The sequence below is a fragment of the Muntiacus reevesi genome, chromosome 1 (assembly GCF_963930625.1).
Source record: "Muntiacus reevesi chromosome 1, mMunRee1.1, whole genome shotgun sequence".
Taxonomy (NCBI): domain Eukaryota; kingdom Metazoa; phylum Chordata; class Mammalia; order Artiodactyla; family Cervidae; genus Muntiacus; species Muntiacus reevesi.
The window spans coordinates 186,190,097-186,206,350 of record NC_089249.1 but is presented as its reverse complement, the minus strand read 5'-3'; the positions used below and the strand labels follow the sequence as shown (position 1 = coordinate 186,206,350).

At 47.5% G+C, this 16,254-nt stretch overlaps 1 protein-coding gene across 1 annotated transcript; it reads left to right on the top strand.

Moving 5' to 3' along the window:
• Positions 1-798: 798 nt before the first annotated feature.
• On the top strand, positions 799-12,358 carry LOC136155386 (prostaglandin E2 omega-hydroxylase CYP4F21-like). The gene is made up of 9 exons (XM_065917151.1): positions 799-993; positions 3,082-3,226; positions 6,017-6,070; positions 6,156-6,283; positions 8,338-8,459; positions 11,266-11,399; positions 11,495-11,559; positions 11,724-11,806; positions 12,181-12,358. The coding sequence occupies exons 1-9, from the start codon at positions 799-801 to the stop codon at positions 12,356-12,358; spliced, it is 1,104 nt and encodes a 367-aa protein (XP_065773223.1).
• The last annotated feature ends 3,896 nt before the right edge of the window (positions 12,359-16,254 follow it).

Genomic DNA, 16,254 nt, shown 5'->3' with positions numbered 1-16,254 from the left:
CTGTTTCTGGAAGTCATGTCTCAACACAGGCCCTGGGCTGTGTGGAGGTGGAAATTGAACTCCTGCCAGGCCATGTGCCCTGGAGGCCAGGGGCTTCAGGGCTCTGAGCTTCCGGGGTCTTTGCCGAGAAATGGTGCATGATGTCCCCATGGCCCATCTGTGGAAGGGAGCCCTGGAGATGACTTGGGACGAGGCTGACCCTCCATCTGTCCTGAGGATCCAGCATCTGTTATGCTGAACTGGTTCCCAGGCCTCACTTCATGTTTGGGCAGCGTCCAGGTGGGGAGGAATTAAGCATGCTGGGCGAATGGGCTGGCTAGCCTGGCAGTATTTTCTAGGGGAGGGACTGGGTAAAACCTTTGCATGAGAAGGGGAGAGGAAATTGTGTGAGACAGGCCACTCCAGAAAGAAGGTGCCAGGCTGCGGGTCAAAGGGCTCAGGGTTTTGACCTGGTGTGGGGAAGGCTGCTGCCCATGGCAGGGTGGCTCTAGGGAATGAGCTGGCTTGGGAGACGAGTGGATACTAGTGGGTAACACACACACACACACAAGTGGCCTCTGTGTGTCTTTCTGTCTCTTTGTCTCTACCTCTCCCTCTTCCTCTGAATTTCTCTGGTTCTCCCTCTCCCAGCCCCTGTCTGCCTGTCTCTGAGCCCTTCTTGCCCGTCCCCAGCACTCCCCATCCCTCTGCCCCTCACTCCCTTGCTCCTCTCCCTCTATCCGTCTCTGCCTCACAGCTCACCATCGCTGCCTCTTCCTTCATCCTCAGGACTCACCCTCCACCCCATCTGACCACAGGATGCTGGAGCTGAGCCTGTCCTGGCTGGGACTCGGGCCAGTGGCAGCCTCCCTGTGGCTGCTGCTGTTGCTGGTCGGGGCCTCCTGGATCCTGACCCGTGTCCTGGCCTGGACCTACACCTTCTACAACTGTTGCCGCCTCCAATGTTTCCAGCATCCCCTGAAACTGAAATGGTTCTTCGCTCACCTGTACCTGGTGAGTTTCCTGGGAGATCCCGGGAGATCAGGAATGGGGCTCAGGGTTTGGGCTGGGGTCTAGGACAGCAGAGAAGCCAGGGAGGCCTGGCAGCCCCCCCTTCCCTCATTCACTTGTTCCTCTGCTCTGCCTTTGAGACCTCCCCCACATCCTGTCCTTCCAGCCCTAGCCTGCTCTGGGGTCCATTTTCTACCTACCTTGCACACATTAGTGCACCTCTGAGGCCGGGCTGCACAGAGCCTGGTCCCCTGGCCTCTGCAGTCTCCATGGTGGCCTTGAGGTCCTCTCAAGGGTGCTGTCCAGGGTCCAGTCTGCACGTGGTCCTTTTCCTTGTGACTTTTCACACTGGGCTACAGCTTCCCCACAGGAATTATCTATCACTTCCCCATCCCCACACCTCCTCTTTCCAGGATCCCGCCTCTTATCTAACTCCCCTTTCTCTACCAAGATGTCTCAAGGTGCTCATAGCCCAACCTGGATAAAGTTGGCCAGTCATCACCTCTGTCCTCCACGCCTGCCCACATTGTGCCTCAGACCTTGACTCTGGCTTGGCCCTGCTCATGATTAATTAAACAGCTCAACTGTCTAATTCCTTAATAAGCACCTCCCAGTTTGACAATGGTTCTGGGGAGCAGACTGCAGTCCATGGCTGGCTAATATTAGGATGCAAAATAAAGGTGTGATGACTTAAGTTATGAGCGTGCCATCACTTCCCTCTGTCAGGGTCAAAGGAATGGGTATCCTGCTCCTCCCATCTAACAGCCCAGCTGAGAGAGGTGCCCATATTTTCTTTCCTGTCTTGGACAAGAGCTACCACTTGGTGGAGGATTTACTGAAATTTTACTGCTTATTGTGGCAAAGTTCAGAAGGCGGGGGCATTAAAAATCTCCATGTGAATATTTCCTCAGATTCTGTGTCTTGAAAGCATCTCAGCGAGTCTTCCCAGGTGGTGCTAATGGTCAAGAATTTGCCTGCCAATGCAGCTTAGCAGGAAGAGAGGCGGGTTTGATCCCTGGGTTGGGAAGATGCCCTGGAGGAGGGAACAGCAACCCACTCCAGTATTCTTGCCTGGAGAATCCCACAGACAGAGGAGCCTGACAGGCTGCAGTCCACGGGGCCGCCAAGTTGGACATGACTGAAGCGACTTAGCATGCAAGGCACAGTGAGTCTTGGAGGCAGCAGGAGTGTTACAAAGTTACTGCATTTCTGCCCACCCCTCTAAGGGCTTAGTCATGGAGTCTGGTCTTGGCCACTTTCCCTTCCTGCAGTCCCTGTTGCTGTGTGACCTCGGTTGAGTCACTCTCCCTCCCTGGACCAATCTCACCAAGTGCTTTGAATCCTCAATTTGGTACTTGAGGAGAAGGGAGCAGATCACAAACACGTTCACCTGCCGAGAGCCCCTGGGGGGGTATTTGTCAGGTCTGAACAAGGCATCCTGAGGGAGAGGATACTTAACCAGGAGGCAGCCCACCCTTCTCTCCCTTTGGGTGCATAAGGTGTCAGCTTCTTCATTTATAAATGGCATAATTGAAAGTCGTGTCCATAGGTTGCAGAGAAATAGGCAGGATGTACTCTGCATGGGGCCAGTTGGGAGAGGGGGTTTCATGGGTCAGAGCTGCTGTCATGAGTGAGGGGCAGAATTCATGTCTGTCCTTTGGGATCGGCCAGGGATGGAAGGCCCCAGGTCTGCAAATGATTTACTGCAAGGAACTGCAGGCTCTATATAGACCAGCCAGAATAGGAAAGGATACGGGACCAAAACCCAGGTACAAGTACTGAGGCCATCTTGCTACCTACAAACCTTCCAGTGAGGATCTCTTTCTGTGGCCACCTCTGGGGCTGAGACCATTCCCAGGATGAGAAAAAGTTTGGCTTCTGAAGATAAAGTCACCCTACCTCTGGGCAAAGAGCCTGTCTTCTCCCTGTGCTCTGGGGTATCTCCTTGGGACTTGGAGATGCTCCAGGACCTCTCCTCCCCATGAAGGAAGGAGCAGGAGGAAGCAGAGATTCCCTCCATCTCTGCAAGTTCTGACATACTCTCCAGTGCAGTGGTTTCTTCTTGGGAGTGATGTCTTTACATGCTTTCAGGTCCCCCCGACAGAGCAGGGCTTAAGAAAATTAATCCAGCTGGCAGCTAACTACCCCCGTGGATATAAGATCTGGTTTGGCCCCATCACTCCCAAGATCATTTTCTGCCACCCTGACATGCTCCGGAGCATCACCAATGCCTCAGGTACCCATGCAGAGCTTGTGGTGGTGGGTGTCATAACACATTTGAGGGATTCTAGCCCCTCCTTGCCAACTTTTTATGTGGCTCCTACAGGACCCTGGCCCCCGCTTCCTCTCTTCTCTCTCAGTCACTTCCTCTTTGCTTCATGCATTCATCATGTTCCATCTCACTGACTCGTTTCTGCTCATGGCCATTTGGACCCCAACCTTGTACCTTGCTGAAGTTTGTCCCCAATCTCAAGGTCTCATATCTGGACAGATACATCCTTGACCTGGTATGGTTGGTCAGGAACTGGCCAGCAGGAGATGGGCTGTGGCGATCCAGAGAAGAAACAGGATTCTCTGCTGGGGTGTGCTGGAAGGCTTCCTGGAGGAGGAGGTGCCGGAACTAGGTCTGAAACAATGAGAAAGAAATATTTCAAAGCAGAGGGTAGAGTGATGCAGTGGCCATCCATAGTATCCCAGGCCCCCTGCTAAGCCGGCCCTCAGTCTCACTCATCTGCAGACCCAGAGCAATGAAGGCTTCTGTCTGGTGCAGGATTGGGGGCTGCTTTTCCTGTGACATCCACCTCTTTGGTGGGTCCATTTCACTTATCCTACCCTGTGGCTCAGCCACTCTAGTTTAGTGCTCTCCTCCAGCCCCCAGGAATCTCCCTGAGGAGACTCCACCCCACCCTGTCTCCCTTCCCTTGCCCTCTGCCCCTCCCATCTGAGACAGACCAGGGGAATGGACAGCTTCTGACAGAGACCTGGGTTCAGACACCAGAATGCTGAGTGTGGGAAAGGTCCTGGCTCTCTCTGGCTGCTGAAGTCTCTTTCAGCTGTTAGTGGTGGAAATGCCACTCTGTATGGTCTAAACAAAGAAGGGAAATCAACTGACTGTAAACCCCAAGGAGGGCTGCCTTCAGGCCCAGCTGGATCCAGGTCTTAAACAATGTTATCAGAAATCTGTTTTCATCATTTAGAGTTCATCTGTGATGGCTTTACTCTCATCTTGGTAAAACTGAATCTCAAACGCTCAACCTCCATCGGAAAGGGAGTTCATTTACAACAGTTCTAGGAAAAGTTGAGGATTACTTTTAATTTGTCTGATTTGGGCCATAGGACCAATTATTGCAAACCTAAGATTCTGAGCATCCAGTCTTGGCACTGTAGGGGCCACTGAATTATTGTTTTGGGGCTCAGGGCAGTTGGATAATTAAGAACTCAGGCCGTGGATTAAAGAGTCTTGGGCTGGTGTCTCTGGTTTACTCTCTGGGAGAATGTGTGCAAGGGACTCCATCATTGAGAGTCTCAGTTTCCTTATCTGCAATATGGGGACGAAAGAGAAGTCAGGTGAATATGGTGTTTGGAATCCACACAGGGAAAGACATTCTCTATCCCTGTACCAGAATGACCACAAAGTTTGTGTATGGCCAATGTGGGGAGGGAGCCCAGGAGAAAGCTCAGGACAGATGAGCAGCTGCCGGAGGTGACTCATGGGCTCAGGTGTGAACCTCTGCCCTGCAAATCCTTGCCTCTGGCAGCCTAGAAGAGTGTGAATTGGGTCCTTTCTGTTCCTCTTCAGATTCAGAGCTGGGAGGAAGGTCTCCGGTACACACAGGACCTGGCCAGCACCTATGGGGATGTGTGCTGCTCTTGGGGGGGCGGGGGCTGGCATGTAGTCATCTGCATCTTCTACCCCACCACTCCAGGTAGACATGCTCTTGGTCATGGCTTGCTGCTGCCACGTCCTCTGTGTTGGGTGCAGATATAGGAGGCTGTGGTAGAGATGCCTCTGCCTCTTTCTTACCTGGACTCTCACTTGCCTACTTCTGGTCATGTCTACTCACACCTAGGGCACATCTGTGTGCTGTCTGCTGTAGGCTATATCTGGTCAGATTTTTGTTTCTACATGGTTTCTGATGACAGTTGGTACATGCTTTACCTGGTGACACCTGCTATATGATTAAACCGGGGCTCAAATAGACATGGTCTCAGTCACATCTGGAGTTGCTTCAGCTGTGGCCACGGACATCTGAGGCATTTTGGGGTGTGTCTTTTTCTTGTCTGAGAGGCTGTTATTGATTATCTGGTTCTCCTGCTTGTCATGTCTGGGTCATATTTCAGGTTTGTTTGAGGTCTGGGACTTAGGGTCACTTTCAGACATGCTAGTGATCTTGTGTGATGCCTGTCTTAGGGTATGTCTGAGTCATGTCTGGGGCCCAGCTGGGGACACAGCTGGTTCAGGTCTGTGACATCAGTGTATGTAAGCCCTGTGTGGGACTCATGCGGGGCAAATTCAGGCCAAGTTAGATTGTCTTCAGGTCCATGCCAGAGCATGTTGTATCATGTTAGGCTGTGTCATTCATGTTGTGGCCATGTCAGGACATGTTAACACATGGGGCCATGTCATATATCTCAGGAGAGGTCAGAGTGCTTGGGCAGACATGGTGTTCTAGGTCCCCATGAAGATGTTTTGTAGAGTGCTGGGCTATGCCTGTGTCTTCATAACATGTTGGACCATGTAGGAGCCATGTTAGGGAATGTTGGGGCATGTTGTATCTTGTTGGAGTGTTTCTGAGCACTTAAGAATGTGTCTATGGGCGCTGCCTTTGCTGTCTTCTGTTCTGCAACCTGGTCTGGTCTCCCCACTCCCATCACCTCTGCACCTGGCTTTCGATTCTCTTGGCCCCATTCCTGCTATGCAGGGTTCAGAGCGGGAATGCAGATTCCTGGCTGGGATCCTCTATTCCACACAAAATTTCCTCCTTTCCCCATCTCCTTGGCCCCTGATGGTCCTCCTTCATGTCAACTGCTATCGCAGTCAAGGATATGGAATTCTACAACCTTCTGAAGCCCTGGCTGGGTGAGTAACTGTGAGTGAAGGGGGTGATCTTGGGGACCCAGGGAAAGGTTTTCCTTTGCCCACTCCCTGTGGCTGTCTCTGCTAGGGGATGGGCTCCTGCTGAGTGCTGGTGACAAGTGGAACAAGCACTGTCGCATGCTGACATCTGCCTTCCACTTCAACATCCTGAAGCCCTATATGAAGATTTTCACCAAAAGCACAGACATCATGCACGTGAGTCTCTTGAACCCAGGGTCCCATCTGGAGTCTTGGGGATAATGGAGACTCAGAGACACCTTGCCTGGAACCTGGCTCTTGTGGGTGGCTTTAAGGCCATGGGCTCTTCCTTTCTGAACTGTGGTTTCCACAGGTGAAAAATAAGGATTATGTGATCCCTGCTTTGTAGGGTGGCCAAGATGACCTAATGGAATCATGTCTCTGGCACATAAGAGATGCTCAGCAGGTGTTAGTTTCTACATTTCCCTCAAAGAGGCCCTGGAATCTTGAGACGTTTGGTAAAAATGGTGAATATTTTGTAGTAGCTATTCTAGAGTAACAAGTCACTTAAAAACAGTAAGTGCTTAGTATTGAGAAGTCTGTGAGTCAGGTGACTGGTTCTTCTTGATGTAGATTGGGCCACTGGTGTATCTGTGATCAGATAAGAAATTTTGCTGATCTAGGGTCATTCTTCTCACCTTTTTTGGGGCTTGGCTGGCTGCAGGCTGATCTCAGATGGCCTTACTCTGGGCAAAGGACTTCCTTTCATGGGATTCTCTTCCTTTAGACTGCATTTCATGTGTGTTCACATGGCAGAAGCAGGGTTCCAACAGCCTGACAGGAACCTGCAATGCTGCTTGGGAGCTTGGTTTGGGACGATCTACTCATCACTTCCACCAAAGTCTATTGGGCAAAGCAGGGCTTCCCCTGGTGACTCAGTGGTAAAGAATCTGCCAACAATGCAGGAGACAAGGGTTTGATCCCTGGGTTGGGAACATCCCCTGGAGGAGGGCATGGCAACCCATTTTGGTATTCTTGCTGGGAGAATCCCATGGATTCTAGTGGGCCTAGTGGGCTGTGGTTCATGAGTTCTCAAAGAGCTGGACAGGACTGAACCAACTTAGCATAGCACACATTGGCCAAAGTAGATCCAAGGCCAGCTCAGAATCCAAGTAGGCTCCACCTACTAATAGAAGTTACTGAAAAAGCACATTGCAAAGGGGTTTGGATATATATATACATGGGGAAGGTCAGGAATTTGTGACGTGGTTGTCTTTTCCATACTTGCAAGCAGACAAAGGAGCTTGTTACTGTTCTGTGGGTTCTGTCAGAAGACATGAGAGTCCTGGGTCACTGACAAAGTTTTTACTCTTGGTACAGCAAATGGCACCTTCTTCTTACTGGCTTGCATTCTTCCTCCAAGTCAACAAATCCCACATGGATGACACAGGTGAACTTTGATTGGCACCTATTCCAGTAGTATGTTTTATTATAGGGCAGAAGAATACTAGATTTAGGGTGTCTGTGACTTTCAGAACTAGAAGCAAGCCTGATTTGCCCAGGAGGAGATTTTACCTCACTCTTAAAGCTTGTTTGCTGCAAACACAACTCAGAAATAGCCCCTGGTAAAGAACATCATGGACTACCAATTTTTTTTGGCATACCCGGAAAGATTAGCATACCTGGAGAAGGCAATGGCAACCCACTCCAGTATTCTTGCCTGGAAAATCCCATAGGCAGAGGAGCCTGGTGGGCTGCAGTCCATGGGGTCTCGAAGAGTCGGACATGACTGAGCGACTTCACTTTCACTTTTCACTTTCATGCATTGGAGAAGGAAATGGCAGCCCACTCCAGTGTCCTTGCCTGGAGAATCCCAGGGATGGCGGAGCCTGGTGGGCTGCCGTCTATGGGGTCGCACAGAGCCAGACACGACTGAAGCGACTTAGCAGTAGCAGCAGCAGCAGCACTCAGGGCCCATGGAGAATTACCTCTCTAAACATAGGGACAGTTTATTCATCAATTTTCATCAGTGAAGGTGATGAAAGCTAACATTAACTTTATTCAGTAAGTTGACCAAGGGTACAGAGAGAGCAGGAGGGTGAGCCAAGATTTAAAACCAGGTCTCCTGACTCCCAGTCATGAGAACTTCATGTCCTAGCAGTAACAGCTTCCACTCCCACTCAAGCCTGATACTATCTGGAGATGGTTTCCTGGGGCCAAGAGGCAGGGCCTGGGGGAGTCCACCCAGGTGGTTGGGAATGGGCCCTAACTCTGTCTCCTTCTCTGTCCAGACCAAGTGGGAGTGCCTGGTCACAGAAGGCCACACCCATCTAGACATATATGAACACATCAGCCTCATGACCCTGGATGGTCTGCAGAAATGTGTCTTCAGTTTTGACAGCAATTGCCAGGAGTGAGTCATGGCCAAGAGCCTGGGAACATAAGCCCCATTCTGTATCCTGGAGACTCAGGAAGGACCAGACCCAGTCTTTGCTTTTTAGGAGCTCCTAACCTGGTGCAGAAATAGTCCCAGGTCAGGACACTCCCAGTGTACATGGGCAGGACTGAGATTTGGAACAAGAGGGGTCAAGTTGAGGGTGGAAAGAAGTGCCTCAGCAGAGACTCTGAGATATAATCAGTAGGTAATTGGGTGCATTTGAGGTACATTTAGGTCAAGAAGACAGCTGGGAGAAAATGAAGAACTTGGGGGAAGTGATGAGAAAGAGGGAGAAAGAGAGAGAGGAAGGAGGGAGGGAGGAATTTGACCTGAATATATAATTGACCTGTGGAAAGCAGGTTACCTCATAATATTAATACACAGTATCCCAGAGTGTGAAGTGGATATCTGTTTTTGGATATTCAGGGAATCCTTAGGCTTTTAATCGAGTCTAAAATTTTAGCAAAGAGATTGTATTCACACGTTGTTAACTTAACCTTAGATACTCTTGTTGCTATGGTAAACCATATATTCTATCTGGATTGAGAAATAGAAGTTTAATTGGAAAATATGCATTCACATTTCTTGGTAAGTTTAATTCAGGTGTTTTATATAATCACCGTTATTTTTTCTTTTATTATTTTTCTAACAAATTGTTATTTATGATAGAAAAACTGATAATTTATTAATATAAATTTCTTGCCTGGTGAACATAGGAAATGCTAAATATTGAGTCTCATATCCATAAGAAAAATTAAGATTGTTTCCTAAAATCTCTGGAACAACTGGGAAGCTATGTGTAAAAAAGTTAATTCATCCTGCTTCTCATGTCTTATAAGAAAGTAACATCCACATGAATCAAAGATTTAAAAAATGATGGAGTCTTAAAGGCTCTAGAAGAAACCATGGGAGGTTATAGCTCCAGAGTAGGGAAGACTATTTTTGAGACAAATCCCAAGAGACATATAAGAAAATATTGATATATTATTTCATGAAATAGATAAATAGCAGTGTGTATGGTATTCATTATGCTAGTATATAATTTTTTAATGCAAAAAATACCTCTGGAAGGATACATAAAAAATAATCACTAGACAAACTTGAGAAAGGAAGATGAGTGCTATTGGTCCATAGGGCTGATGTTTTGCAGTTTTCCAATTTTGAGCTAGTTAACTGTATTTCAGTTCAGTTCAGTTCAGTCACTCAGTCGTATCTGACTCTTTGTGTCCCCCTGGACTGCAGCACACCAGGCTTCCCTGTCCATCACCAACTCCCAGAGTTTACTCAAACTCATGTCCATCGAGTCAGTGATGCCATTCAACCATCTCATCCTCTGTCATCCCCTTCTACTACCTTCAATCTTTCCTAGCATCAGGGTCTTTTCCACTGAGTCAACTCTTCGCATGAAGTGCCAAAGTATTGGAGTTTCAGCTTCAGCATCAGTCCTTCCAATGAACACCCAGGACTGATCTCCTTTAGGATAGACTGGTTGGATCTCCTTGCAGTCCAAGGGACTCTCAAGGGTCTTCTCCAACACCACAGTTCAAAAGCACCAATTCTTCGGCGCTCAGCTTTCTTTATGGTCCAACTCTCACATCCATACATGACTACTGGAAAAAACATAGCTTTGACCAGACAGACCTTTGTTGGCAAAGTAATGTCTCTGCTTTTTAATATGCTGTCTAGGTTGGTCATAGTTTTTCTTCCAAGGAGCAAGCATCTCTTAATTTCATGGCTGCAGTCACCATCTGCAGTGATTTTGGACCCAAGAAAATAGTCTGCCACTGGTTACCCCGTCTATTTGCCATGAAGTGGTGGGACCAGATACCTTAGTTTTCCGAATATTGAGTTTTAAGCCAACTTTTTCACTTTCCTCTTTCACTTTCATCAAGAGGCTCTTTAGTTCTTCTTTGTCTTGGCTTCCCTGGTGGCTCAGAGGGTAACTGTATTTAATTATTTTTAATTGGAGGATAATTGCTTTACAATGCTGTGTTGGTTTCTGCCATACAACAACACGAACCAGTCATAAGTACACACACACACACACACACACACACACACACATGCACACACCCTCCCTCTTGAGCCTGCCTCCTACCAGCTCTTTATCCCACCACTCTAGGTCATCACAGAGTGCTAGCCTGGGCTCCTCATGTTATATAGCAGCTTCCCTCTAGCTATCTATTTTACACATGGTAGTGTATATTTGTCAATGCTACTTTCTAAATTCTACTGGATCTTATCTTCAATGCTTATAAGAACTTTTCCAGGGAATTCTCTTTCACCGTCTGCCAAAATGATGCATTTGTTCCAACATTTCAAATGGCATTACTCTCCTTTTTTCCTCCTGTTTAATTGCATTAGCTAGTGTCTCTAGTTCTGTAATAAATAAGATAAACATTGAATTTGTTTCTTGCTCATATACCTTTTGAGTGTGCAATCTTGCCATAAAGAATGTTCCACATTCATACAAATTTGTAAACATTTCTATGGTTCACTTTTTGTTGATTTGTTCAGAAAAGCTTCTAAAAATATCTGACTAAATTTTGTCTAGGACTTCTGTGATATTGCTTTTCTTTCTGTCTTTTTAAAAACCATTTTATTGAGGTATGATGATCAAAGGAAAAGCTGTATATATTTATGTATATGACTTAATAAGTCTGGAGATATTTGATCCATCTGTGTTTTTGTTATAGGCAGAGAGCATCTTATAGGGCACCAGGAGGGCTCGGGAGGTGTCTCTCTTTTTTCACCCTAGATAATTGTCATGGGGGTTCCTTAGGGACGACTTGACCCAGTTGCCCTTCCTGACCATGTGCATCAAGGAGAGTCTGCGGTTGCACCCCCCAGTCACCAGCATCTTCCGCCGCTGTACCCAGGACATCATGCTCCCAGATGGCCGGGTCATCCCCAAAGGTGACCACAATGACTAGGGAAGGGGTTTCCTCGTAGGAAGAGGGGCCCATCAGGCAGGTTGGACCTAGTTTTGACTGGTCCCTCTTCTTCCACAGGTGTGATCTGCCTCATCAGTATTTTTGCGACCCACCACAACCCATCTGTGTGGCCAGATCCTGAGGTGATGCCTCCCCCACACCCTACCTCCATCATCCCTGTCCATTCCCCTTGGGAGACCCAGGGGAGACTACAGAATTGTGATTGGCAAATCAGACATCACTCCCTCCCCAAGGATGGACATCCTGGGAGATACCACCCAGTAACCCTGTCTTGTCTTGCCCCCAGGTCTATGATCCCTTCCGCTTCGACCCAGAAAACATCAGAGGGAGGTCACCTCTGGCTTTTATTCCCTTCTCAGCGGGCCCCAGGTGAGGACATTGGGCATTTGAGGTAAGGATGGAGTAGTGGGGGTGGGGGTCTGGGACTGAGATTCCAAGCGTCACTGTGGGGGCAGGGAAGGGGCAAAACTGAAGGTGCTCAGAGTTCTGGCCTCCTTCTCTCCCCTCCCGCTGGGAATGGTAGTGGGCGCCAAGCAGGGTGTGCAGTATGCTGACAGCGGGGTTCCCTTGTCTGCTGGTCTGCATTCTAGACTGAGGTCTGGGCTAGGCTCAGGGGATATGCAAGTCCACGAGGCGGGGGTCCCAGGTATGGTTAGCTTTCTCTGTCTCTGCCGGTCAGATTTCGGGTGCTGTGGGGCCGAGATGAGGGTTCCGTGTAGTCAGAGCCCCAACTCCTTCCACAGGAACTGCACTGGACAGACGTTTGCCATGACTGAAATGAAGGTGGTCCTCGCTCTCACCCTGCTACACTTCAGTTTTCTGCCTGACAAGGAGGAGCCACACAGGAAGCCGGAGCTGATTCTGCGCCCGGAGGGTGGACTTTGGCTGCAGGTGGAGCCGCTGAGCGCAGGCGCTCGGTGACTCGGTGACCCACTACCACCCTGCCTGGGACTCTCTATCGTCAAAAGGGCCCAGAGCGCCCCCTGCTGGCTGTCAGTGAGACTTGGGCAAACATGACGGCAGCATTTTATTGCTGGGAGTCTGCAATGGCCTCATCCCAGTTCCGTTCACGTTTGCCTGAGTCTCACCGAGAGCCAACAGGGGGCGCTCTGAGCGCTTTTAAGAATACAGAGGGTGGGCGTGGTTGATTGGAGGTGGTACCAGTTGCCATGTGCCCAATATTACCTCTCTAAGCTGACCCCCAGTCTGGCGCTGTGGTAGAGAATCTACCTGCCAATGCTGGAGACGCAAGAGATGCGGGTTGGATCCCTGGGTCGGGAGTATCCCCTGGAGAAGGAAATGGCAACCCACTCCAGTATTCTTGACTGGAAAATTCCATGGACAGAGGAGCCTGGTGGGTTACAGGTCATGGGGTCGTACTGAACACACTTGGATATATGCACAGCTGACTCCAGGACCCTATACTGATGGCTGGTTCTGCCAGAACCCAAACATGGGCAATAGGGAGCCACATGAGGTGTTTGAGCAGAAGAGGGACCAGAGTTAAGGGTGGACTTAAGAGGTGGCGAGTGCTCTTCAATATATGTTGAAGTCTGGGAGGAGTCCAATATATATGAGTACATCAAATATGTGGTTACTCCAGATCTGCAATGAACATGGAAGAAATAAAACAAAGACATGCGTACTAAAACTCTAGGCTCCCCAGGTGATAATGATAGTGATAGTGAAGTCGCTCAGTCGTGTCCAACTCTTTGTGACCCCGTGGACTGTAGCCCACCAGGCCCCTCCGACCATGGGATTCTCCAGGCAAGAATACTGGAGTGGGTTGCCATTTCGTTCTCCAGGGGATCTCCCCGACCCCGGGATCGAGCCCGGGTCTCCCACATTGCAGGCAGATGCTTTAACCTCTGAACCACCAGGGAAGCCCATAGGCTTCCCACGTAGTCTCTCTCAATTAAGTAACTGGGAAGCGTCTCTCTAAATTAAGTAGTAACTGGGAAGTGGTTTTCAGACTCCCTGTCAGCACCCCTACTCATGTACCAACCCGCCCCACCCCCCCTCCCCACATCCTCCATGTTTAGAGCAGTCAGCCTCATGCATCAGAGTGGTGCATTTGTAACAAATGATTAACTGACATTAACACATTATCACCCAAAGTCCATAGTTTACATCAGAGTTCACTTTTGGTGTTGTCCATTCTGTGGATTTTGGCAAACAGATAATGGCATTTATCCATTATTATAGTACCACACAGAATATTTCACTGCCCTCAAACCCTCCCAGTGGTCTGTGGATTTCATCTATACCTCCCCTCAACTCCTGGCAACCAGTGATCTTTTTACTGTCTCCATAGTTTTGCCTTTTCCAGTATGTCAAATAGTTGAAATCACATGATATGTAAGCTTTTCAGGTTAGCTTCTAGCATTTAGCAATACACATTTAAATTTCCTCCCTGTGTTCTCATGGCTTGATAGCTCTTTTCAGTGCTGAATAATATTCCATTGTCTGAATGTACCATGGGCTATCTATCTATTCATCTGCTCTGATTTCTTTTTAATCAGGTTTGTATATTACTAAACACAAATACATATTTAAAGGAAACAATATCAAATACAAAAAAATGAGAGAAAGGAAACCAAATAAAAACAAACCCTAAGAACACCCAGAAAGAACAAAAACTTATGTGTAACTAACAGAGTATAATAGTAGAAAGTCTAACATTTCCACCATTCTTTGGGACAGAGAGAAGAGGGATATCAATTCATCCAATAAATGCCTGGTCAATAGGAAAACTAGCCCTGCTTTCAATGATCATCTTTATTTGGAAGTCTGATGGCTGTCTCAGACTTGTTATGTCCAAACTAGATTCTTGATTTTTCACCCCCAGACCTCTGGGGAATCCTGTAATGATTCCAGAAGTGGTTTTGTTGACTCTGTCTATACACATGTGCATTTTAAAGCTTTTGTTTTGTGTGATTTAATTTTAGTGCAGTTCAGTGAAACACATAGACAATAGATGGCTTTGGGACTCATTAAATGGTTTGGGGGCTAAATACATGGTTAATTTCTTGTAAATATTCCATGAGTGCTGGAGAGTGAGTTGCTTTTCTCTTGGGTATACATTTCTCTCTCTACTTAGTAGCTCAAACTTTTAAGTTGTGTTTAGATAATACATTCTTTAGTCTAAGTCTTGTCTTCTTGATTTGTCGAATTTTAAGAGGATTGGGATAAAAGCTCCAAGTACTGGTGTGGATGTAGCTATGGATTTTCATTTACTGATTTATCTATTTTGGCTTTGCATCTATTCACAATCTGTTTGGACCCTTTAAAAACATATAACTTTATTTGTAACATAAGATGATTTTCCTTTAATTCTTATCAGATGTAAATATTGAGATTGCTACCCTGAGTTTACTTTTTAAATATTTGTTTGATCTATCTTTTTCATTAACAATGAAATGACATTCACATAAGTTAACAATTTTAAAGTAAACAATTCTGTGGCATTTAGTACATTTGCAATTTTGAACAGCTGTCACCTCTATCTACTTCCAGAACCTTCTCATCACTCAGGAGGGAAATCCTGTACCTAATAAGCAGTCACTCCCCTGTTCCCTCTTTTCTAAAACTTTCTGTATTCTTATATTTTAAGTAAGTGTTTTGTATACACCATCCTGTGAGACATTTCTTTCTTATTAAATCAAATCCACAAACTCTTTCTTTTAATTAGTGACTTTAAACCAATTACATTCTCTCATGTATGGGGAGTAACTTTTACACAAAAAGTTTAAATGCTGTCCACTTTTCATTTGCAAATATTTTCCCCCATTCAGTAGGTTGTCTTTTCATTTTGCTGGTAGATTTCTTTTGCTGTGCAAAAATTTTGAGTTTAACATTTTTTACCTACTGTGATTAAAATTTTAATTTCTCCCGTTCACATATTTTTTTGGGTAGATCACAGGGGAGCTGGGTTCCATTGGGCAGCCCTGGGGGGCCCTTCATGTGATCTATCAGCTGAAGTTAGAGCAGGAAACTGACAGGCATGACATTTTCTCTAAACAAGCAACCAGGTGTGAACAGAATCAGAACGCTGGGATATTCTCGAGGCAGGGTAGCAGCGTGGTGAGAACTCAGACTCTGAGGTCAGGCAGAGCTAGTTCAGATCCTGGCTGTGTTCCTTACAAGATGCATATCTTTCACTGAGACTCAGCTCCATCATTTGTGCAATGGGAGTTTTAGTTGCATTTATTTCGAAGCAGTTAATGAGATGACCCACGGATATGTTGAGCTCAGGGACTGGTACATAGTAAATTATTACTGAATAGCAATGACATTCTTATTCATATTGCCATGGTCACCTCCAGGAGGAGGGGCATCAGGTGTATGGAAGATGGGTTTTGGGCTTGGGGAAGTGGCTGAAAGGGGTAATGAGAGAGGATGAGAGGAGGAAAGGGGAACTTCCAGAAACAGAGGAAGCAGGTATTGTTACAAGAGCCACCCACAGAGCTGAATCCAGTCCAGGCACTGGCTGCAGTGCCTTCCTCCTTCCTCTGAGGCTGGCCTGACACCCTCCTCCCTTTTACCCCATGTCAGCCACTCTCAGTGCAGCTGAGTTCATTGGAGGAGCTCCTGGCATCCTGAACAGGGGACTGTAGGGCCAGATGATAAGGTTTAAAAGAGTTGGTCTTAGGGGAAGGAGAGGAAGGGGCTGGGCATATTTCCCAGTCTTTGGGGATTATATATCTAGGCTGGAAGGAAGGGGCAGACCATGGACCTGGGTGGAGGTCCTAGGTTCAGAGCATCCTGGAGCTGGACTGGGGGCTGGGGATCATGCATTTGGTCTCTCTTTCCTCACC

Excerpts from the sequence above, each read along its gene's own strand:
- LOC136155386 (XM_065917151.1), top strand. The coding sequence starts at position 799 with ATGCTGGAGCTGAGCCTGTCCTGGCTGGGACTCGGGCCAGTGGCAGCC. Across the intron at positions 6,284-8,337 it reads AAAGCACAGACATCATGCAC|ACCAAGTGGGAGTGCCTGGT; the intron begins GTGAGTCTCTTG and ends TTCTCTGTCCAG. Across the intron at positions 11,807-12,180 it reads CCCTTCTCAGCGGGCCCCAG|GAACTGCACTGGACAGACGT; the intron begins GTGAGGACATTG and ends CTCCTTCCACAG.